General features: G+C 41.9%; 2 protein-coding genes across 12 annotated transcripts in view; one reads left to right on the top strand and one right to left on the bottom strand.

Annotated features, from left to right (window-relative positions):
* The window catches only part of LOC110189235 (uncharacterized), a 108,866-nt gene that overhangs the window by 5,281 nt on the left and 78,101 nt on the right, over window positions 1-25,484 (bottom strand). The gene's annotated exons all lie outside the window — the stretch shown is intronic.
* The window catches only part of Camta (Calmodulin-binding transcription activator), a 43,502-nt gene that overhangs the window by 14,650 nt on the left and 3,368 nt on the right, over window positions 1-25,484 (top strand). For 2 of the 11 annotated variants that reach the window (XM_086828651.1, XM_086828654.1), the window contains exons 4-16: window positions 14,148-14,239; window positions 18,193-18,260; window positions 18,388-18,523; window positions 19,672-19,743; window positions 19,810-19,954; window positions 20,017-20,072; window positions 20,136-21,488; window positions 21,557-23,193; window positions 23,262-23,375; window positions 23,431-23,540; window positions 23,662-23,781; window positions 24,437-24,504; window positions 24,565-25,340. In XM_086828651.1, the coding sequence (XP_086684777.1) occupies window positions 14,148-14,239; window positions 18,193-18,260; window positions 18,388-18,523; window positions 19,672-19,743; window positions 19,810-19,954; window positions 20,017-20,072; window positions 20,136-21,488; window positions 21,557-23,193; window positions 23,262-23,375; window positions 23,431-23,540; window positions 23,662-23,781; window positions 24,437-24,504; window positions 24,565-25,340 (4,747 nt within the window). Of the gene's footprint in view, window positions 1-3,091; window positions 4,275-14,147; window positions 14,240-18,192; window positions 18,261-18,387; window positions 18,524-19,671; window positions 19,744-19,809; window positions 19,955-20,016; window positions 20,073-20,135; window positions 21,489-21,553; window positions 23,194-23,261; window positions 23,376-23,430; window positions 23,541-23,661; window positions 23,782-24,436; window positions 24,505-24,564; window positions 25,341-25,484 lie in introns of those variants that run through there. The other 9 variants (XM_020959040.2, XM_086828653.1, XM_086828656.1 and 6 more) reach the window with 6 other exon arrangements.

Here is a 25,484-nt window from a genome sequence, read left to right as displayed (position 1 = left end):
TTTTTCTATAACACGTAATATCTGATTCATGTCAGTTAATTTCTTAATGATTTCCATTTGAAATATTTAAAAATGCTGCTTTTTATACCCTTGCAGGGTATTATAATTTCAGTCAGAAGTTTGCAACGCAGTGAAGGAGGCACCTCCGACTATATAAAGTATATATATTCTTGATCAGGATCAACAGCCGAGTCGATCTAGCCATGTCCGTCTGTCCGTCTGTCCGTCTGTCCGTCTGTCCGTCTGTCCTTCTGTCCGTCTGTCCGTTTCTACGCAAACTAGTCTCTCAGTTTTGAAGCTATCTGAATGAAACTTTGTAGTTAGCCTTCTATATACTCTCACTCGTATATATGTCGGAACGGGCCGGATCGGACGACTATATCATATAGCTGCCATAGGAATGATCGGAAAATTTTTACAAAAAAATTTTTAACTTTTTCAGTTTTCAATAGAATTGGATCAAATTTGAGATAGCCATTTTATATATATATATATATATATATATATACTCTACAATTTTGCACAAAACTTTTTGAAAATCGGACTACTATATCATATAGCTCCCATAGGAACGATCGAGAAATTAATACAATTAAATTTATAAGTTTTTCAGTTTTCAGCTGATTTTCATCAAACTTGAGGTATAGCCATTTTATATCAGTCTTAAATTTTGTGTCAAATTTCATGAAAAACGGACGACTATATCATATAGGTGCCATACAAACGATCGTTTGATGTAGAGGAGAAATGCAAATCTGTGAATGTAAAACTGCAAATATAATATGTATAGGTGAATGAAATGAAAGCAGGTATTACTTCATTGTTTTTTAACACAAATATATATAATTTATATTGTATGGATTCCTATTCATGGAAGTTCTATCTGCAAGGGTATATAAACTTCGGCATGCCGAAGTTAGCTTCCTTTCTTGTTTCTATGTGCTTTATAGTTAAAGAACTCTGCCGAACTGTTTATGGTAGTTTTAAGACTTTTATTATTGTAAAAGCTTAAGTTTAATGCTCCAAGTTCAAAACTAAACCCAAACCTAACTGGGGTTATCTGATAAATATCCATCTTCTATATATTGTTGGAAAAATACTGGTAATCAGTTGTAATTTTTAAAAATAAGTTATATTTGCTTGATTTATTTTAATTAATATTACTCTAATAATCGTTATCTAAACAACTAACGTAAAATTAGCTCATGAAATATTTCCCCATTATTTTGCGGTTGACCCAATGCCAGACTATTAATCTATTTTTAGTTATTATAAAATACGTACCTGCCTAGGAATTTGCCATCAATAACCCAATTATTAACATGCCCAAACAGTCTGTATTTATTATTATATTAAAATATATATTAAATAACTGCCATGCATCCGTGTCCGTGTTGCATAGTTGCGCTTTGGTTTTGATTAAAAATTCCAGCACAACTACAAGGACTTGAATGGCCTCCCCCCCGAAAGGTGTAAGGTGTCCAAGGGTTTTCCAGGCACGTGCAGGGGCAGGCTTCTCACCCCTTTTTTTGTGCGAGGACTTTGTTATTGTTTTGGTTTTGCTAGCTTTTTGTTTTTGGGGTAGGACCAAGAGGAGCCGACGACGCTGACGACAAACGAGGACGACGAGCCTACCCAGTTTTAGGTGGCAGGGGTTTGATCTATTGCGCAGGTCTCTAATGGTCGGGAACAACCCCTAAAAATATTATCAAACCCACACACACACACAGCAGTGTTGTGCAATAGAAACTCAGCTGTGTGTGTGGGCGGGTGTCTCTGTGTGTGTGTGTGTGTAGGTGCTGTGTTGTGTCGACCAACCCACACACAGTGGCTCCTTTGGTATTTCTAAGGAAAATTAGGCTAATGTCTATGGGGCTTTATAGCTCCAAGATTAAGTTGCGCCTTAAAACTTGTACATATATCTAAGGTAAAAGATGACTGAATGTAAGGAAAAAATACAGATATTCTGGCGTCTTATCTTCACCCACTAGATAACTATTAGTAGTAGATGTAGTTTTTAAGGAAGCACGGTTTTCCACAACCATTATCCATCATCTCCCTGAACCTGGCAGTAGCTGCTCTCGTTCTCGCTCGCACTTGCTTAGGGCCCAAGCTGCTGGCCAACCGACGAATCCGGGCACAAATGCAATAACTCGACACGAACTCGCCTCGTATCCTGTCGGTTTCCAAACAGCCGAATGTCCTTGCCAGCTTTCCGCTTGCCACTGTTAGCTTTCAGCTTTCAGTTTTCAGTTCTCAGTTCTCAGACCTTGGGCAAGCGTGTCGGATGTGGCTCTAACCGAGGCCTTCGTTGCAAAGCCATCGCGTTACGTTCCGTTTTTGACGTATCCCGGTGCCGGGAGAGGCTGAGGCTGGCTTACGTGAAGCCAGAGGAGATGGCTGCCATCAATATTTGTCCACGGATTGGTTGATCTGGCAAACATGATTTAATCGCAGAATCTTGCCACAATTTGTTTATGTAATTTGTTTACACTTTAACCCAAGTACCAGCGACTCTGTTTGTTTGTTTGCCTTCCGTTCTTCTTCCGTTCATGTTGTTTGTTGTTCCTCTCGATGTTGTGTCGTCAATTTAAATTGGTGTACTTAAGACCTGGACTCCTATTTATATATAGTATATATATATACATATATCTGTGTGTTTAGTGTGCCTTTTAATTTTATTGGTAGTCGTTTTTTTATTGGTTGATCAATGTTGTTAATTGGTGTTTTAATGTAAATACTTTAAGGCAGATTAAGATAAGTTCGTTTATTGTTTTGATATTCCCCGGCATTTTGTGATTCACGAAATTCTTGGACATTGTTTAGGGACACGAGACTGGAGCTCTCTCTGTTATCAAAAGTCTAGTTTTTAGCTGGCAGCTGTCAGCTGATAAGTCGGATAAATATATATATGTATATATATTTAAATAATATTTTCTTAAAAGTAGCCAGCAACTTGGGCAACGTATTTGCCGTTGAACTCCAGTTCAAGGTTCAGTTTCCGTGTAATATCTGCGATCACAGCTAAAAAGTAACCACAATCTGTTAGGCAAAGTTACAATAATAAATATTTCAACATTTGCCAAGTTAGTTTAGTCGCTCGGATTGTCCAGGAAATTTGTGAAATTTGTGTGGTTGAGATTTCTGTTGACACACGACTCGAGCGGAGAAGAGGCTGGAGGAGCTGTCCAGATAAGCGGCGCGGACCTTATCATCGTCACGGAGTGACATTATCAACCCGAACTAACTAAGATCTACTCTTTCCCCCCACTAATTTATGGCTGAGAACAAAATAATTCAACTTACAAATTTAACGAACGAATTGTAGGAAATAATCCGACCCCGTTGCGGTCCATTCAGTCCACTCTCGTAGCGCCAGGCGAAAAGACGCTCAAGGCGGAAACAAAAAGCAAAAACGATATATAATCGGGAACAGATCAAGTGACTTAGTGATCAGTGATCGGTGATCGGTGATCATCAGTGACAGTTAACTGAAAACAATCCAGCAGCCATAATGGCTGGCTACAGATCCCTGCCCCTGGCTCCTGTGGCTGCCACAGCAGCGGTGCAGCCCACGATGGGCGTGCAGGTGCAGCCAACGATGGCTGCCTATGCCCACCACCAGTCAATGACGGCCATGTCGAACAACGGTATTATCTATCAGTCGGCGGTGCACGCCTCCATTCACAGCCTCAATACGGTCCAGAGCCAGCATCGATCCTCAACCACCACCCATCATCACATTCTAGCCACGGCCACAGCGACGGCAGCGGCAGCGGCAACAGCAACTGCATCGGCAGCAGCGGCGGCGGCCACAGCATCCGCTGCAGCGGCAGCAGCAGCAGCAGCTGTTGCCCTACCGACGGCAGCAGCAACTACAGCAGCAGTACCGCAGCAACATGCCGCCTATGGGCAGCAACACTCCCAGCAGCAGCAGCAACACTCGGCGGTGCAGCAGCAACAGCAGCAGCAACATCTCCAGCAGCAGCAACATCTGTCGCATCAGCAACACCAGCAACAGCAGCAGCAGCAATTGATGGCCCATCAGCAGCACTCGGTGGTGCAGCAGCAACATCACCATTTGCAGCAACAGCAGCAGCAGCTGCAGCAGCAGCAACAGCACCACCATCATCACCACCACCACCATCACCAGCAATTGTCGCTGCACCAGAACCACCTGTACTTTAGCGGCGCCAGCTTGGGTGGCCACCACCATCACCACCACCGGCAGATCTTCAGTCACCTGCAGAGTGCCCTCATGCCGCTCAGTGTCAGTAAGTATGCGCTCTTGTGGCTCCTTGACGAAGTCCTTGGCAAAGTGAATGGGATCGGCAAAAAGGTTGTACCCTGTCCTTAACTTCCGGTGGCTATTTAAAGTTGATTAGAGGTCAGGAAATAATTGATATTGAAGAATAGGTTACTAAACTACAGTTTACTTTACAGTTAATGCAAAAGGTTTAATGAGCAATTATTAGATTCTAAAATGAGAAATTTCGGGATTGTGGTTTAAATTCTCCACTTAGAAATCAACTAAAACATTTCCAAGCTAAGTAATTTCTTATAAAATTATAATCCTCTCTTAATAGTTATTTTTACTTCAGATTTTAAAGCATCTTCCTTCTGAATATTAGATATTACATAAATAAAGATCAGAGAAGTGTATTTTTGTTTGAAGAACCTTTTGGTTTCATGAAGTAATTTGTATGTAGTTCAGTAAGGGTTTAAAAGCTAGTTCATAAATAAGTGCTATTGATTGTAATTCCTTCAGATAACTAAACAACTTTGACTACAATATTTCTGAGTCTTAAAAATTATGTCTTTTCAACTTGAAATAGCCACCGATCTATTCTGTTTTTGGTGTCGCATGTTGTGTCTTTAACCAAATGTTTTTCTCTTCATATCGATGTTGTGTTTTATAATATTCATATATCGATGTGTCTGTGTGTGTTTTTTTAGTAGAGATTCTTTTGTAGGATTTTGGTAAAAGTAATACTTAAAATGTTTACACCGAATGTGTTTTCAAATCAGTTCATTGGTTATATTTTTCATCCATTATCATCCATTCTAAACTTTGATTGTTCATTCACCCGAAATTTAATAATATCCAAACAGATTTATATACCATTTCATTTGGGATTTCTGGTAATATATTCATAAACCTTTTTATTTAAGATATCTGACAAGTATTCTTTGAATTTAAGTACAAAACTTGCCACAAATCTAGGCTGTCTCAACTAAAAAGCTTTATTTTCCCCACGAATTCGATTTTACACCCTACTTTTGCGAAAAACACAGTCTTGGACACCGTTTGGAGTACATGGATTTTAGCATTTTCTGAACATTTCATTAAATTTAATGTCATATCTTCCTGGGCAATAATTCGCACGCCATTCCAGAGACGCGTGCACGGGTGGCGTGGCTCGCGCATATGTTGACAGTCCTTTATTGTTTCGCAAAGGACACCCAGCGAACACACACACACACACACTCTGAGTACACACAGGACACTTACCAGTTACAGTTACAGTTACCTATAACGAGGCTCGCACGCCTAAAACCTAAACTACAGACAATTGAAACAAAAGGCCACCGAAAGGAGGCCCAAAGGAAAGGCTTTCCCACTCTCTCTCTCTCCCTCTCTCTCTGTGTGTGTTTGTGTGTGTGTGTGAGTGTGTGCTTGTTGTGCGTGTAAGAGTGTGTAAGCAACAATGCAAAATATGCCCAACATTTGGTGTCTCTCTTTTTTTTTACTCCATTCTTTCCAGCCTTTATGCCCTCGTATGGCATATATGTACCTTCAGTGCCTTTTGTGTTGGCTTAGTTTTTTGCACACCTTCTCTCACCTTTCTCACGTGTGTGTCCCCTTGCTTTTGTTGCACATTGTGAAATATGTCAGCAATTGTTGCAAACTTTTGTTGTTGTTATTGTAGCCATTGTTACATTAGATTTTGTTGCTGCCCGGCGGCCGCTTAACTTTATTATTTTAACTTAACGGCGTTTTAAGTGTTTTTTATGTGTGCGAGATGGCGAACAATGGCTCCTTGGAGCTTCAGAATGGGGCGTGGGTGTAAGTAAACATATCACACACACCAGCACCCGCACACACCAACACACACACACACACCCGCGCAAGCGGAGACACTTCGTTTATGAGCAGCTTCATTATGCGCCTGATTTTTTTAGCATACTTTTTGGGGTCGTGAAAAACCAACAAGTGCGGCGCAGGCAGGTTTATGTGTACTTAGTGTGTGTGTGTGTGTGTGTGGTGTGTGGTGTGTGTCCGGGTTTATTGTTGTTGTTAGCCGTCAATTGGATTGTTTTTGTGGCACCCAGGAGTTCGTTGTCTTCATTAAAAACTTCAATTCTTTAATAAATTATGCGAAAAATTACATTTAAAGGAGTCGTTTCAAGTAAAAAGCTTTGAAACAATCTTTGAAAAACTTTTTTAAATGGGAAAATCTTTTAACAATTAATCTAAAAACTTATAGAAATCTAACTAAACAAACTAAACCAATATCCCTGAAAATATTTGCTATTTATGTAGATTTCTTAAGACTACCCAGAAGTATCGCATTCTTTCTCGATTAAACAGTTTAATTAACTCTAAGGAGTTTAGATAAATAAAACAAAAACTCCCTCCGTTAAGTCACTAAATCAAATTCCATAAAAAGAACATTGAACATAAGTCTTGTAAGTCTTTAATGATTTGAAGAAACCCTAAAAAATCAGTCATCTTTTGGCTAATATATATGCATGGGGCCAGGGGAGTGTGAAAAAGTAGTAAAAAAGTGGAATCACTGGTGGAGTAACTGGAGGAAACTCGCAAGTTGACAAAATTTTTAATAAGCCACTTTGCTGTCCGCCTTTTGCATGCCAAAAGGAGGAAAAAAAGGACACCAAAGAAAGCCAAAAGTTGGCAGCTGTCAGAAGACCACACATACGTATATATATCCATGAGAGGGGGACACTTTTTTTTTGGTTTTTTTGATGGTGTGCCGTCCATCCCGGGGGGCAATAAAAAATTCAAAACTCTCGCTCACATACGGATTTGGTCAGAAGATCACGTACTCAATAAATATTGCTCAAGCCTCGAAGGCTACACAGTTGGCTACACTTGTTATCCCTTTTGGCCAAGTCCTAATGTCCTGTCTTTATAGGTTTCCCCTTTAATTTCGCTGCCAGCTGCCAGTCGTCGTCAGTGGGCGTATATGTCTATATATTTTTTATTTTTTGTGTGTTTGATGTGCGCCTATTAATTTCGAGTTTCGAGTTTGTTCGCTTTCAGCGGCAGCAATTCAATTAGTTGTCCTCCGACCAGGTCCCTGGCTCTGATCCGTCACGTAATATATTTGCTCATATTACTAAAAGCCACATAAATCGTGCCAAGGGCTTTGGATACTAGAGATAGATATGGAGAGAGAGAGAGAACTTCATTTCCCCGTTTTATTCCTGCGAATTCGAAGGAGCATCGGGCTGGAAGGACTTTAAATTTGCAGCACATATACATATAAACGAGTCCTGTTGTTAGCCTGATCGATGGCCAAATGTTGACAAAATGCAGCCAGGTGGGCTTGCCTCTCTTTGGTCTTGTTTACAAGTGCATCCGTTGGTCCTGCTGCGTCCTTCGAAAAGTCGAAAAGTGTTTGCCAACGCCGAAATTCCAAGCAATTAAATCACTTTGATGCTAATTTGGATTAATATGTTGTTGCTGCTTCCGGTCTTGTGCCCATCCAATGGCAATTTGTTGCCTTTTCCCTGGCACCTCTCACCTCGCACCTCTCCAGCCACCTGTCCCGTGCGGATGCGTTTCGATTAGGGAGAAGCCCCAAAAATAGATTTATTGAACACACAATGCATCCTGCCGGCCGGTCGACCTCTGTTTTGTCGTCCTGCGTTATTTATTTGGCTTATCGCTCGAAAAGGGGGGCTGTCCTTCTCCATTCCTGCTGCCGGAAGGATGCATTTGCCGAAAATTGTGCTACATTCGGTCGTTTGTTTTTGGTTAGACAAACAGTTTTTGCAGCCATCCCCCCTCCCACCATTACGTCTCTATTTGGCTTACAAACCATATTAATTTTGTTAGATAAATATTAGTTTTCAGCTCGCACTCGAGAGTGGGACGGGAATGGATGGGGACAGTGTTCCGATTTTATGTATTTTTAATGAACCCATTGCCCCGGCATTACCGTAGGCCATGTGTTTTTAGGGTTTTGCACGTTCAGAGTCAGTGCCAATTTCATGGCACTTTAAATGTTTAATTTACAATTTATGTAAAAACAAAATACCGGCAAATTTTCCACATAGAAATAGCAGTTTTTTCCTTTCGGTTCGGCCTGAGAAACGTATGTGTATCATGATAAATACCCGGCATTAAAATAAATTACAGCTTTTCGGTTAGCCCAGGACCAACTCTTTCCCTGCATTTTGGTAGAAAAAATTCGTATTTTTAATATACTCAAACCAAAACCGAGAACAAACCCGGGGGGAAGCTTATACAAACCTTGCATGCAATCTAAAAAAAAAATAATATAAAATGGAGTGAATCCGGAAAAAATATATGATATGAAGAGCCCCGATATTAATATAATTTGCAGGCAGCTTAACTAAGAGTTTCCCCCTTTATCCTTTTGGCCCTCGTGTCAGCAAATCAGACACATAAGGGAGGCGCCCTTTGGTTTACCTCACCTGAAGTGCATTAAATTCTTTCCTTTTCGCGAGATTTATGCCAAGTCGGTAATGCCAAATGGGGGAAAGGAGGGTCTTTTGTAAGAAAAAATAAAGCAGAAACAACTAGCTGAAGTCGGGAGTAAAGACGAAGTTGGAAGTACTCTTTGTTATAGTAAAAGAAATAGAGAAACAGCTCTTACATTTTTCTAAAAGCTATTTTGTCTTAAAATTTATTTAAATCAATCTTTTCTACAGTGGAAACATTTTTTAGCTTTAAAATGGAATCAGTTAAAGCTAAGCTGTTTTTAAATTCTTAAAGAAACGATCTAAAAAATTTCGTATACTTATGAAACGATGCTAGCTGAGATGGGACACTTGTAAATTTAGGTTACACTATTTTTAGTCAGCTTTTTAATAGTAAACAATCCTGAGAGAAAAAGGCCTATTATATTTGACAATATATTTTTACTGACCTTAGTATAATTCCTCAAATTCATAACCCTATATGTTTTAAAACCCATTTTCAATCAGTTTGATTGCTCTGACTTTCCATCGATTCATTTACATATTTTTTGGCCATAGAATTAGAAAGAATTGTAGATCTATTCATGATGCACAGCATAAGCAATACCTTATGACATTTAAAAACAGCATAATATCCATACAAAGAGAATAAAAATACTTAGACAGAACAAACGAAAAGTAATGAAATCCGCACGTAATTGCATTGCCCGTAGACACAAAAGACAGCGATGACAATGTGAGCCAAAGACTCTTCCTCTGAGGAGGAAAGACCCCTCTCTGTGACCCCACCATAAATTGTAAATAATTTATAACATTTTTGCAAAGTTTCACTGTGGCTTTTGGCTTTTGTTTTTAGCCGTTTTCTGTTTAGATTTCATTCATTAATAGGACTTTTATGACTTTCAGACTTACTTGCCCCCTTTTGGCCCCCATTTGTTGCATTTTTATGTTAATCGCTGTTGTGCTCAGTTCTACTGCCAGTTTTCCTATGACTGTGCCCCATCGTTGTTTTTGCAAATATTCCTCATTTGAGGTGAAATTGCATTTTGCTGCTGCTACTTTTGGGCTAATTATTGTTTGGCCCCGTCGCGCCTGACATGCATATTTGCTGTTATGTGTCTTTTAATTGCTGTTCTTTTTGCCGGGAAAAATGCAAAACTCGATGAGAAATGTTTCCTTATAATGCCACAAACACACAGCTGGAGAAAAGTGCAGTGGAAAGTGGAGGAAAATGGGAAAACGACAGACTTGGTTATTCCTTTGCCAAAATGTGATTTTTATCAAGCGCAACGTGTGGAGTGTGTGTTAGTTTTGGATTTTTGCTTACATTATAAATCATTTGCACATCTGTCATTTATGGAGGAGAGTTAGTGAAGAAGCTTTGGATTTTTATAATAGATAATGTAGGGAATATAGCTGAGAAGTAGGGTGACTGGGAATCTCTTTCTTTCTTTTCTTATGAATTAGTTACTTGGTATTTCCGCACTATGTTCCCCACAGATTCCACAATAATCACATATTTGTATTTACTATCTTGAAAAACTTTTGCTTTGATTGTTTGTTTTAACCATGACGTCTGTTCTGGCCTTCTTTGGTTATAGCCTTCCCATGAGGCTATCTTTGTTTATTATTGGGCTCTCTGCTTTCGGTTGGCTTTTCTTCTCGGAGACGTCACCATGCCTTATCTTAACTAAAGCCCATATATAGCGATATTTATTTCCATGTTTCTTTTGCCATATATTTCGTGGCGATAAAGAATTGCGTGGCCAAAGAGTTCTCTTTCCATTTCCATTTCTATTTCTATTTGGTAGTTGTTTTGCGGCTATTTCCGAGACACTTTAATGGCTTTTAATTGTGGCAAGAGTGTGTGACTGAACAAAAGTAATTTCACACTCGCTGACTTTGGCGGCCTCTACGAAAGTGCAAAACAATTTTTCTTTTGTATGTTTTATAGACTAGAGGAAGAGAGGGAGATGGCTCCAAACCCCCTTTCAATGCTGCCGCTTTCCGGTGAGATATTTATTAGCCACAATTTGGCAGGCAGCACAAATTGGCAGCTCTGTCTCGTTCAGTCAGTCCACCTGGACAGGTGGTGGTGGCGGCACGAAATCATAAAACGAAAATGTATTATTTATATCAACTCTTTTGTGCTATTTGCCGTGTCAATTCGTGGGACATGATGGTCGAGGCCATCTCTACAATTTGCTGCCGGGCCAGGCCAGGCCAGGGGGTCTTCCCTATCCCCAGAGTTCTCCTCCTGCTCCTTTAAATCTTCAGACAAATTATGAGAAAATCTTGTGTACCAAAGCGCATTTGTCACAATTAAGCGGTGAATGAAAATTATAAGAGAAAAGCTGCTGCTGTTGCCCCTGTTAAAGTTTTTTCTTCCACCGCTTAAAATAATGCAAAAAAAGAAACAGGAGGAAAACGGAGGGAGGCAGGCGGAAAACTTCTGCCACGTTGACGTTGCCATCGACATTGGCGACATGGGACCGCGGTTGCCTCGCCTCACCTGCGGTTTGGGTTTACCTTCCTTTTCTCTTCTTTTATTTTTTGGCAGTCCCCGGCTGCTGCTGCCGGCCTTCTTTCTGCACACCTTTGTGCCACCTCCCCCTTTTGGGCCAGGTCTATTATGATGGCTCTGGCAACGTCAGTTTTTGAAGCTCTTTGCCATGAAATATGCAGAGAGCAGTTAAAAAAACTTTTTATTTGTATTAATCAAACAGAGTTATTCCTTTCCCCCCTCTCACTTTTGACAACAATGGCAGCAACTGCATTATAAATAGGCGCAAAGACTGTCTGGGAAAAGTATGGGTTCGGAAGGGGGGCTGACTGTGATTGTTTCGACATTTTTGACAATTATCGCTTGAACATTTCTCAATGACAACTCGGCGGAGGAGGTGGGCCCAAGGCAGCGATGACAAATTAGTTTGGCCATAAAACTGGAGAGTGCGATCAAAGCAAACAGTTTGTCGCCAATTCGCCACCTGCCCCATCCTCACGCCTTACTCTGGACTGCCATCGAGCGAGTGTGTCCTTTGCCAAAACGTGGGCCATATAAAAATCGCATAAACAACTTCAACTGCCAGTACAACGACGCCCTGAAAAAGTAACTACATCAACGTCATCATTGGGAGTAAAGTGTGACTGTGGAGGGTTCGGAAAATCCTTGCCGAGCCCAGGGATGCGTGCATGATTCTTATATCCTTGCAGGGTATTATAACTTTAGTTAGAAGCTTAAAACACTGTGAAGAAATCGTTTCCGAACCTATAATTCATATATATTCTTGATCAGCATCAACAGGGGAATCTTTTCAGCTATATCAGAAGTTTTACATTTTTTTTTTTTTTTAAGGAAAGGGGTCATTAAAATGTTGGAAAATTGGCAAAAATTCACATTTTAAATGCAGTTTTATTAACCGGCTAAAAATGAACGAATTGAAATTAATGAATTTTTGGCTTAGTTATGAGTTTTTTAAATTTAGATTTGTTGTAAAATTTGCATATAAAAATATAGTTAATATTGATTAAAAAATGGTATTTTACCTTCAGTCAGAAGCTTAAAAGAAAGTTAAGGAGTCATTTTCGACCCTATAAATCATATATATTCTTGATCAGAATCAAAAGCCGAATCGATCTAGCTATCTCCGGCCAAAATCTAGTTTTTTCAAAAATTTCGAAATTTTATAAGGGGTTAAATCATTATAATTGTCAAAAATCGGCAAAAATTTTATATTCCTAAAATATTAAATTGAGTATGCAGATTTGTTGCCCTAATAAAAATTAACATTGGTCAGCTTTTAAAATTGGTGCTTTTTTGGCTTAGTTATGAGTTTTTTAAACTTTGATTTGTCGTTAAAATTACCATACAAAATTACGATAAATATCTATAACATACAAAGAATGGGAATATTTTAAGCTTAGTTATGAACGAATTCCGATTTGATTTTATAATTTATTGCAAACTTTAGCTTTCCGAAGTTTGTTTCCTTTCTGTTTATATTGTAGGGGTTTTCTTTAACTTTTTCTACAAGGATATAAAATTGTCTGGCTTAAATATTAATTGTATTGTTAAAAGAGTTTGTTTGTTTCTAGTTTATGTATATTTTTTTATCTGACAAAACATGAATACAAAAATTATTTACACATAAAAAACAAGCAAGACAGCTAGGTTCTATTATAAAATTTTTGATATGTAAAGTTTTGTATGTTAAGTTATATGACATATGAAAAACTTTAAAATATATTGACGAAATGTACTAAAAATATTGATGGCCGAATGTGGCTATGCAAATGTTGCTGGATCAATGTTGATAGACAAATGTTGCTAGGTAAATGTTGTTACTACGGTAATGTTGCTGGAAACATGTTGAGCAACTCCGATTGGCTAAATGAAGTCTCCTTTTGATACTGATAGAGTAAAAAATATTAAAAAAAATCGTTGGGGGTTTATAACATCAACTTAACTTACTAAATTTAATTCTACTCAATAATTCAAATTCATCATTCCACACAATATTGTTCCTTTTTAAGTCACAGGTAAATAATGATCATAAAATCATAGCCAGATCCCTGGTTCATGTGAGCTCACCTCTTTTGAGGGGCCACCACAACCCCACGCACAGTCTCAGCTCTGGGAAGGGGTTGTCACCCCCACTACCTCTCTAACCCGCCCCATCGTCTGGCATTTGCAATTTGGCAACACATTTTGGTTACGCGGCCTTTTACTGACAAACCGGCGAACTGGCAAGCAAAGTCACTCCGGTCCGCTCCGCTCCAAGCACTTTATATAAATTGTGTACAAATACTTTTTATGGCTCTTCGAGTGCAACCTATTGGCTCTTTGATATACGACGATGTGCGATGTGCTGGAGACGGAGAAGGAGTCGGTGGCTAGAGATGTGTCCGCTTTTATTACACATTTTTGCTAAATTACAGTTTGGCCGCAAAGTTTATTTACCCGGCAAGTTGCGTGGCATTTTAATAAACCGAAAGTTGGTTCGATTTACGTTGCAAGCACCATTAAGTGTGGGTAATTATTCAATGACTCAAAGCCGAAAAAGTTTGCCACGCATATTCTGCCACAGCCAGAGGTAACTGAAAACTGAATCAGGGAAAAGCCAGGGGAAAATCTTTTGGGATGTGATAAATGGATAAATGCAGAAACTCGTTTATTAATGTTGACATTATAGGATTTCTTTCCTCCTTTTTAAGTTGTCTCCTGTACACCCAGCTATAAATCATTGCTCTAAACTGATTTACATTTTTGTCGCATTTATGAATGTCCGACAGTTGCACCTGTTGGGCGTCACAAAGGTGGGAAGGAAGGGTTACTGGCTGGGCTACTGGTGGGGCTTGAAAAATATATAGATATGCAAAATTGATTTATAAAAGTCGGCGGACGACTTGCGCTTTCAGTACACTCTACTACAACCATTTTCTCACCCGTTTTACAGATGGCGAACCCATCAAGCTGCCCGACAATTTGGAGAGCCTGCCAAGAGCCGACAGTTTTCCATCACAGCGCCATCGTTGGAATACAAATGAGGTCAGTTTTAGTTCTAAGTTTGTGTGTTGTTGACTATTTCTGTTTGTATTTGCCTCCCTGGCATTTCTGTTCTGTTTTCTGTTTCTATTTGCATTTGATTGCACATAAAATTGTCGAAACGGGGAAGTCAAGTGAAAGCCAAAGGCAAGTCGTTGTCGTCGAGTGCTGAGGGGCGGCACCGAAGGACTCTGTACTCTGTACTACGAACTTGGAACTCTGGCCAAGTAATCCAAGGGGTTTCTTGGACACTTGACAGGCGGATGAGCCTGCCAGTCCTCGGCCAGGACACTTTGACAGCCTTCGACGACGGCTCTTCCTTGGCTTGCCACACATACATACACTTGCCCATTTCTATATGCAGATTAATGAGATGGTGGCCAGTCTATTAGGAAACGCTTCGCGACGTTTTTATTGCGCCACAAAACTATAATGCAAACATGGGTTAAAACTAGTGCCACAGGGAAACTGTGTGTTTTTCGGGGACAACGTGGCTTTTTTAAAAACCTGACCACGCGTCGCCGAAAAGTTTCGCTTCCGTGTTGTCCACTCCCTTTATTTATTTTTGGTTTGCAATAAAAGTTTTCGCGGAAAATGAGAAAACAACAACAGCAAAATATATGTATATATAAAAAAAGGGAGACAATTCTTTGCAATGAGCTTGGCTTGTTGTTTTACTTGTGAATTAAGCGCAACCGCAAATATTCATTTGGACAGTTGTAAAGTTCACGGTGGTAAGGGTTTTTGGGTAGGGTTTTTATTTCCACACTCTTTTTGCCACTAAAAGTTGACTAAATTAATGGAAGTTGGAGAGCAAAGAAAGGTTTCTAACGATAAAGTAAAATAAGGGAGAAGGTTTAGAGATTAAAATTAATTTTGAAATTGTTTAATAAGGTAAAACTTCTTAGGTGAAGTTAGTTAACTTCTATCTTATTGAAGTGCTATGGTTAACAGTATTATATGGCCATTTTCTGACACTTTGTTAAACAACATTTGTTCCAAAATATAACTAACTGAAAAGATATAAATCTCCATAGTTTCATAAATATTTCTATAAAATTATAGATGATATATAAAACCTGTTCCCGTGAGAGCATTAAATAGTTGATTAAAATAAAAAGTTGACCATACAAAAGGCAAAGAATCCCAGGACATGGCCAGTGCCAGCTTCGAAATCCAGTAGCGGCAGCAGGACTTGTGAAGGACCTCTCTTTCCTCCCTCCTTCCTCCTCCCTCCACTGCATCAGGATGCAAAAATTACAAAATGTAGCAGTGTTCGGGGCATAAATAAAATTACGCACGCTTATTTTAGTCTGCTTACAGGGAAAAACGGGGCGCAGTTGTGGGACTCTGACCCCTGACCCCTGACCCCGTCCGCCATCCACTGTCGCTTTAACCACATGGTTTTAATTTGGCATTTAAGCAGGAGTAGCCTGCCCCGGGGCCAAAAACCAGAGCACGGAGCAGAGCCACTCGACCCTGCTCATAAAGCAACTGCAAAATAATAGCAGCAACAATGACCATGTGTGTGCCTCTGTGTGTGTGTGTGGTTGCAAAAAGGATGCAGCTTAAAAATCAAAAAGTTAAATTGATAATGAGTCGCAATTTTATGCTTATTTTTTTCATTGCGCCTCATTCGTTTTCTGGGTGACCCGAACTTACCGTTCTGCGTTGGTCACCCGAAAAAGGGACCACTTGGCTGGAAATGATTAAGTGGCTGGGTTTGAAATTAGTCTCTGGTCTCCTTGTTCTAAGGACATTCGAAATGGGTACGAAATGTACGAAAATCCTTGGGTTAAGGTGTGAAAATCAGCGGGAATATGATATAATTGCGTTATTTTAATTAAAAGAAGGATCTATTACAGTGGTTTTGTTTAAAAAATTAACCTTAGATAAGAAATAGAAAGAGTACTTTTGAAATTATCTATGATTTTAAAGAGCGATTATATCAAAATATCAAGAGAACCTTAAGTCAACTTTAGATATAGTCAGAAGCTTAAAACTCGGTGAAGGAATCATTTCCGACCCCATAAATAATATATATTCTTGATCTGCATCACCACCCGAATCGATCTAGCTATATCCGGTCAAAAAATAAATTTTTAAAATTTTTTCAAAATTTGAAAATTTAAAATTTTAAAAAATTGACAAAAAATTAAAATTTCTAAAATTATAAATTGAGTATGCAGATTTATAAACCCAATTAAAACTAGCACAGAACTGCTTTCCGAATTGAAATTAATGCATTTTTGACTGAACTATGGCTATATTATAATTTACTTTGTACCACAAATTAGCATATAGAAATATTAATAATTAGCGATTTAATAAATGCATTTATTTCGATTTTCTTTATAGTTTAAGATGGTCAATGCCTTTTGTGGCGAAGTTATGATAGGCTTCACATTTAATCCCAGAAACCAATTACAAACTCCAAAGGTATACAATTTTAGGCTTTCCAAAGTTAGCTTTCCTTCTGGTTCATTGTAGTTCTTTATTATATTTTTCTTTTTAAGTAAATTTTAGAGAATAATAATAGCATAAAACATTTTTAACAACAAATTTCTCTTGCAATTTTAGCTTTATAAATCCCCGTTGACTGAATAAGTTTTGATTTGGACTTCCTGATTGATTGATGCAACGTTTGTTCATCGCTTGAGCGAAAGTGTTGAAATAACATTTGACTAAGACCACGCCCATTTGGGAGGGAAAAGCGTGGAATACGCTGAGGTGGGCATAAATATTTAATGCCTCGCCGCTTGGTGTATGTGCCTGGAATTCATCATAAAGCCAGGAGGAGGAGGAGGAGTGTGGAGTAGGTCGTAGGTCGTAGGTCGCTCTTGGGCCATGCATAAATAAGCGAGAGCCATCCATCTCTATACATATGTACATGTTTCTATCATTCCATATGTCTCTCCATATGCTCCGTTTTTCCTAAAGGCTAAAGTCAGGGGCAATTCTGGGCAAAATGCAAACGTTTGCCACTTGACAAACACGCGCCTGTGATTTGCTCTCAAACTCCCTCCTATATTTCCCGATATACAATTTTTATGACACTCGCAAATGCTGCGATATCTGCCCCAAAACTGAGACATGTGGCGAATCTCTCTGACAGCACAGCTGAGGATGCTGAAGATGCTGAGGATGCTGAGGATGCTGCTCCAGCGAATGTGAATGGATGGATGGCCACTTTGCATTATTCATGCAACGTCAAGGAAGCAAACAAATTGATAACTTTATCGGCAAAACATGCAATGAAATGTCTAAAATGGCCAAAAAGCGACGACCATTGGGGAGATTTTTCCTCTGTGAACTTTCGCTGACTGTTACTGTTGTGTGATTTGCATTCGAATGTCCTTTGACTTGGCTTGCTTTTAAGCAAACATAAGCCAACATATTCCCGACTGCCTGGAGGGCATTTCAAATATGCACACAAATTGCACTTGGGATGCGTCTCTTCTCCTGCTGCTGCTGTTACTCCTTTTTTTTTTGCTTCCAGCCTGGTTAAGTGTCAACTGGCGGCGACACCTGTAAATTGTGGTTAACACACTGCCTTTCCCCCTCACCATATTCACCTTCATCCTTGTGTGTGTGGCAGTGTCCGCTTTGCGGTCAAATGAAATTTCTAAAATGTTTTCCTTTGTTTTATGGCGCAGAAATCCCTCCCATCCAGCTTTTTTTTTGACGGAGGAAATGCCGCGAGTTCCGTGACTGGGCACTGGTCAACGGAGCCCATTAAGTCCGGAAATTGTTAGCACGTTAGTTAAGGTCAGTTAGCCAAGTTAGCGGGGGATACCAACCAAATATATGGCTAGCTGGTAAAAGTAACCAGAGTTCCAGTGTCGCAGCAATGATAAAGTTGGACTACGAAGGCCATTCTCTTGCTATCTGGCGAATATATAAATGCAAATATTGGAATATTTATCATAGTCTGTGTTTTTTTTGGTGTCTTCCAGGAAATCGCAGCAATTCTTATCAGCTTTGATAAGCATGGCGAATGGCAGTCCAAGGAGGTTCGAACTAGGTGAGTCATTAGGGCAAGAATTGGGGGTTTAAAATGATTAAAAATTAGAGTTTAATAATATTTCTTATAGGTACAAATAAGCTACAGCTATTTAATTAACAAATTCCAAATTGATTCTCCTCCTTAGACCCAAAAGTGGATCCCTATTGCTGTACTCCAGGAAGAAGGTCCGCTACAGACGCGATGGTTACTGCTGGAAAAAGCGTAAGGATGGCAAGACAACGCGCGAGGATCACATGAAACTAAAAGTACAAGGCACAGAGGTGAGTCCGAAATTGTTTTCATATCCTGGACGAGTCCTGTTTGTTAGCTAGGCACAATTAGGCAATTAGCCGGAAGAGACCGTCCTCAAGCAGGACATTGGAGTCATTTGTCAACGGTCTAGAGAAAAAAATGTGCTTAAATTCCAGCGATTTCCTTGGGGTTCACAGTTCAGTTTTTATGTTTTTTTCTCCTCTTGACCGTACGAGGGGGGTTCCTTTTGGGTGAGTTATGATTTCCCGCCGGAAGTAGACAGAAACTTACGGTGTCCTGGCCGGGATTCCTTCATCCGTTTCATCCATGGCAAGTGTTTGCTCAAGGATGCATGCAACGACGCCGTTCCCTGCTAATGAAATAAGCCTTTGCCAAGGGTTAAGCTTATTTATAATGTCTGTCTGAATGTCTGTCTGTAGTCGAAGGAATATCCCCCAACCGACCAGTCAGTAGTCCATTACAGAAACATAAAAACATTTGGCAATTTCACGCCAATTTTTTTCTTTCTTACTGGGCTCTGTGCCCCGTTTGTTTTTATTTTAATTTTTATTTTAATACATTCGGCAAAGAGATTTATATGCAGTTGGCAGTGCTGGCGGGGTGCCGTCTTCTTACATGATAACTGGGCCCAAACGAGGCGGCCAGGACAAAGGAAGTGCCAAAGGAGAGAAGCAGAAGAAGTCAGCGGCATATCGCGGCCAACGAGAGCCAACAAATTTATCAGCGGGCACAAGAAGTTACCCTCTTCCAAAAGGATACAACAAAAAAACAAAAATAAAATCAAAAACTAAGATAGAAAAAAGTGTAGAAAAAGTCTTGAGAACAAGAAAAATGCGCAACGAAATGTTTTATAAGTCAGGGAAACCCTTTTTCCGTAGCTCTTCCGTTACAGTTCGCCTGTCTCTGGGCTCAGAGTTTGAGTTCTGATTTTTGGCACTTACCAGGAGCAAGGACCAAGACCAAGTGGCGCCCCAAAGCGTGGGCGGTTGGTAATTTAATTTGATCTCTTCGTTTTTATGTTTTCCAATTAAATGGATTTGCTCTCCGCGGGTGAGCACCGAGCTGCGTGGAGGGGCCTATTTTATGCTCTTGTTTGTGCTTTTCCGGTTTGATAAATTGAATTTCCCTCGATTTGTGCCACCTTCTCTCCCCACAGTGCATCTATGGTTGTTATGTACACTCGGCCATATTGCCCACATTTCATCGCAGATGTTACTGGCTGTTGCAGGTAAGTGAGGAGGACTCCGGAGGCCTGCTCCTCTTATTCCTAATGCTTGGAAATCACTCTCCCTAGAATCCCGACATTGTTTTGGTGCATTATCTGAATGTGCCATATCCGGATGATAATAAAATGGCCGTGATAGCGCCCAGCATCACCCTTTGGGGGGACAAAAAGGAGTGGACCAAGGAGGAGCTGGTTAGCCAACTGAAGCCAATGCGTAAGTTTTAGAGTAATTTTAAGGATTACCCTGTAAATGTAATTGAAAAAATCATTATATAGTCTCCACAGTCAACTCTGATGATGACTCAGACTCTGGCAACGATATAGAAATATCGGTAAGTACAAGGATGCAATGAGAAACTTCCTCATTTGACTTAATGATAAATTTCCCCAAAAAGACGGCAGAGACAGTGGAGTCAATAGTTTGCCAATTGATGGAGAAACAGCGATTGTCCCGCCAGGCTGCGTTGGTCAAGCAGCTGGACTGCGGTTGTGGGGATGCAGGATGTGCGGATGGTAAGACCTGCACGCATCCTGTGATGCGGCGTTCTGGCGCTATCCTCAAGTCCTCGGTGCAGGAGAAGCGACTAGGGGAGCCCTTTAACGGCAACACGCCCAATGTGGTGGTGGCCAGCAAGCTGTACTCCCGCTGGGCAGAGCGACCAAGGCAGCACATGGATAGCCACGGACAGTTCCACAATGCCACGCAGCAGTTGCCTCAGGAGTCGGCCATCAAGTTCCAGATCATTCCGCCACAGCAGCAGCAGCAACAACAGCAGCAGCAACAGCAACAGCAGGCAGGACATGGAGATGGAAGCTACCAACAGTATCGAGGTGCCAGTCAAATGCTGGCCGCAAGAAGCAATCTGGTGATGCAGCAGCAGCAGCAACATCAACAGCAGCAGCAGCAATACCATCAGCAGCAGCAGCAGCAGCAACAGCAGCAGCACCTGAGCCTGCAGAGGTTCGTGGCCAGTCAAAGCCAGAACTCGGTGCATCTCAATCAGCAGCACCGGCTGCAAATTGCCAATACAACAATCACGGCCACAGCCAGAGATCCTGCAACGACTGGAGGAGGAGCAGCTGCAGCAGCAGCAGCAGCGGCGGCAGCGGCAGCTGTAGTTGCCTCAAATGTTATGGACACCGAACTAATTGAAACCCAAAGCCACATGACCGCAAACAAAATCACAAACTCCGGCAGCAATAATAACAGCAGCAGCAGCAGTAGCAGCAATGCCGGCAAGCAATTAGCAGGCCAAACAAACAACGAATTAAATGTCGTAAATAATAACGACACCGGCAACAATAATAACTTCATGTACAATCATCAGCAGCAACTTAATGCTTCCAGCAACAGCAACAACAGCAGCCAGCAGCAGCAGCAACAACAACATTATTATAAATTGCAACAGACAGCAGCAACCCCAAGCAGTGGCCAACCCCAGCCTCAGCCTCAGTCTCAGGCTCAACCCCAACCCCCTGTGGAGGCCATGTGCATGTCGCCGGAGCACCGCAACAGCAGCAGCAGCAGCAGCAACGGCAGCAATAGCAGAAGTCAGCCCCCAGCTGCCACGTCTTCCGCTGGCAACCCCTCCTGCGCATCCACATCCACACCCACATCGGTCAGCTCATCCACTTCGAGTTCCTTACAATCGATTATCGATGGCAATCAGCAGCAACAAATTACAACGACGTCGACGGCGGCAGCAGCAAATTGTGATAATTTAATGAGCGCCAATGCGCTTTCTGAGGTGAGTAGTAGAAACCGCAGAGGCGTATGATGTTTATGTTGATTAAATTCAAACTTATTCGACAGCAGGACTTGGGCAGCAGCAGCAGCAGCAACAGCCATAACCACAGCAATGGCAACGGCAACGGCAACATCAACAATCAGGCCACAGAAGTCCTCAACAGGAGTCAGTCGCAGACTCAACCCCTGAACCCAAATGGTTGTGCAACTTTCAGAGCTTCCAGTGATAACAGCAGCCAAATAAGCGCCAGCGAGAACAGCAGCAGTAGCAGCAACAGCAGCAGCAGCAGTAGCGAGGATGAGCCCCAGGCCGCGGCGCTGAGCTTCTTTAATGAGACGCTGGATCTGTCCCACGAGGACATTCAGCGCACCTTGATAGCCAACATGCCGTACAGCGTACAGGCACCTTCAGCAGAAGCAAGCGCAGCAGCAGGAGCTAGTGCGCCCTCAGCAATTGCAGCAGCAACATGCAACACCAAAGCCAAGAACAATCAACAGGAGACGGAGAAGAAATCCTCGACGGGAACTGAGGCAGAAACGGAACCCGAGGAGGATGAAACGGATGATGTGTTTGCCAATCTGGATGCTTTCGATATGCTCGTAGAGTTTCCCGAACTAGATCTGGATGATAAGCAGGCCCTCAATAACACAGCCCTGGAGCAGGGATCGTATTTGGGAGAGCCTGCGCCGCAGACGCAGCCACGCAAGGTCCTGAACATATGCGACTTTAGTCCCGAATGGTCGTACACGGAGGGAGGCGTTAAGGTCCTGGTGGCAGGACCCTGGACAAGTAGCAATAGTGGCGCCTACACGGTGCTATTTGATGCTCAGCCCGTGCCCACGCAACTGGTGCAAGAGGGCGTCCTCCGTTGCTACTGTCCTGCCCACGAGGCGGGATTCGTAACGTTGCAGGTGGCCTGCGGCGGATTCCTCGTCTCGAACTCGGTGATGTTCGAGTACAAGTTGTCCCTGCTGGCGGATGCTCCGTTCGATGCCAGCAGCTCCAACGACTGCCTGTACAAGTTCACCCTACTCAATCGCCTGTCTACCATCGATGAGAAGCTGCAGGTGAAGACCGAGCAAGAGCTAACCGACCACACCGCTCTCTATCTGGAGCCCAACTTTGAGGAGAAGCTGGTGGCCTATTGCCACAAGTTGATCAAGCATGCATGGAGCATGCCCAGCACGGTGGCTTCCTGGACAGTGGGATTGCGTGGCATGACGCTCCTCCATCTGGCCGCCGCCTTGGGTTACGCCAAGCTAGTGGGCGCCATGCTCAACTGGCGGTCAGAGAATCCACATATCATACTCGAGACGGAGCTGGACGCCCTAAGCCAGGATGTTTATGGCTTTACGCCGCTCGCCTGGGCCTGTGTGCGTGGCCATGTGGAGTGCTCGCTGTTGCTCTACAAGTGGAATCACAATGCACTGAAGATCAAGACGCAGGCACAGCAAACGCCTCTGGATTTGGCCAGCATGCGAGGACACAAGCATTTGCTGGCGCAAATGTTCCGGCTGGAGAAGGAGCGCTGCCGGAAGCCCCAATTGCGTGGTGGCTTGGCCAATCTCTCAATGAACATGGGCGTGGAAGCGGAAGCAGAGGAGCTACAACAACAGCAGCAGCAACAGCAAAGCTTTAGCGGCTTTGATTTGGAGCTACAGCGAAAGCATGATGGGGTTTTCCTGAGACCAGTAGCTGTGCATAGGTAGGGGGTCATATGCATATAGCTTACTAGATTTTTGTTAATGGTTTTCTTTTCATCTAAACCCTTAGCAATCAAAGTCCTCCAAATAGTGGCAGTCGCTACTCGAAACGCTCTTCAATAGACAGTGGCATTAATATGGACATACGCAGTAAATCAGGCAAACCATTGGCCAGGCTTCATAGGTACACTTACAAAGCCCTCTCAGTTTCAATAAGTATTAATTATAATTTTATCTAGCAACTATGAGAGTCATGACAATTATGCCCTGGGCGTGGACTCGCCGCTGGACTCGTTGACCGGCACCAACTGTTTGCTGTCGCCGTTACGCAAAATGGACTTTGCCTTGTGTAAGTTTTGGGTTGGTTTGGTCTCCCAGAGAAACCCATCTTCAATTAGCTCAAAATAATGGTTTTAATGGAAATCAAAAATCAAAATGCTCAAAATTTTCTCCGGTAAATTCACAAATAGGCGAGGTGGTATCCACGGGCGAATCGAGCCCCGTTAACGACAAAGACATCGATGACAACTCGACCAGCGCCACCGATGTGACCATTGGCAATGACTTGGCCCTGCCCGATGCCGTTGTAGGTCAGTGATGATGGTCAGAGCAGGACACAGCTCTCACCCGTAATCTCTAAACACTGTAGTTAAAACAAAAAAACCATACTAACTATGTATATGGGGCTGTGGCTATATCGATGTTGTTGATGTTGTTGTTGTTGCTATTGCTGTTTGTTGTTATATGTAATCATGTGTGTGGAGTGTGGTGTGTGGTGTGTGGAGTGTGCGTACGGAAGCTCGTTTAATCGAATGTAAATGTTCATTATTAATAATAATATTGATTGGAGGCCTCCCCTCCTGTGCGCTTTTATCGATGTCTACATTTAACCAAATTACTTGTACTAACAAAAACACTCGCCGCATAATTTTAGTCACGATTTGATCGTTTGTAAATATAAATCGAGGTGTATGTAAATATAGCTAGCGAAACACTATAATCAATATGCTTGTCGGTGTGTATCTGTGTGTGTGTATAATAATAATTAACAACGACTTTGTTTATATATCGTGATCAATTTGGGGACTCATTATAATCATTTATCGATTAAAGTTCCACTCGAACTTAATATCAGAAACTGTAAAAAGTGACCAACTCTGTTCTGTAGACTTGTTTGCCATGTATTTGTATTGATATTTATAGTTTTGAAATAGTTTTTGTAAGTCAACTTTTGACCTGTTTCAGGGGATTCGGATGCCAAAGTGCTGACCCTGGCCGAGCACATAATAGCAGCCATGCCAGAACGCATTAAGGTGAGTTACTATCTCATATATAATAACAATGCATTACAATTGTTTCTTTCATTTCTTCAGAATGAAGCCGATGAGATGATGGTTCTGGGCAGCCCCTTGACAGAACCCCTGACTTCCGAATCGTCAGCTTTGACAGACAGCTTTATGGATCCTTTGCTAGATTCCCTACCCAATACCCATTTTGACAGTGATTTTAGCTTTGATTTCCATGACCATAGCTATCGCTATCATGATGTCAGCACGCCCTGTTCCAGTCTGAGTCCAGCCAGTTCGGGACCGTTGCAGTCGCCTGCCAGTTACTCCATACTGGGCACCGATCCATCGGTCAGCTCACCGAGTCCGCCGCCGTCGACAAAACAACTTACGGAATTCCTGCATGCCTCCAGCATTTCGCAGTATCCCTTCGAGGCGGATTTCTCGAAGCTCACGCTCACGGACACTGAGCAGCGGGAGCTGTACGAAGCGGCCAAGTGCATACAGAAGGCCTATCGCTCGTACAAGGGCAGGCAGAAGATGGAGGAGCAGAATAAGGAACGCACCGCCGCCACCGTCATTCAGAACTATTATAGACGATACAAGCAGTATGCCTACTACAGGCAGATGACGAACGCTGCCCTGGTTATCCAGCATGGATATCGCTCCTATCGGCGCAACAAGCGCTTCAAGAAGAGCGGCCTGGGTGGCATGGGTAGTGGCAGTGATCACGGTAGCGTCAGCAGCAACTCACAGTGCCTGTCCAGCTTCTATGATCATTACAAGCAGGATCAGCAGCAGCAGCATGAGATGGGCTCGCAGCCGAGCACGCCCAAGGAAACGAGTCCATCGGGACCGTTGAAGTGAGTGAAGGAATAATTACCTATTTTTAATGATTATTAACTTCATTTCACGAAATATAATGCCATCTTGTAGAGGCTTTTGTTTTTTGATGTTGAAGTGAAGAGTATTTCAATGTTGTTATAAACAAACTATTATTCTTTAAT

This window comes from Drosophila serrata, unplaced genomic scaffold (assembly GCF_035046125.1).
Source record: "Drosophila serrata isolate PLE 108 unplaced genomic scaffold, ASM3504612v1 contig_184, whole genome shotgun sequence".
NCBI lineage: Eukaryota > Metazoa > Arthropoda > Insecta > Diptera > Drosophilidae > Drosophila > Drosophila serrata.
This window is presented reverse-complemented; position numbering and strand designations above follow the sequence as displayed.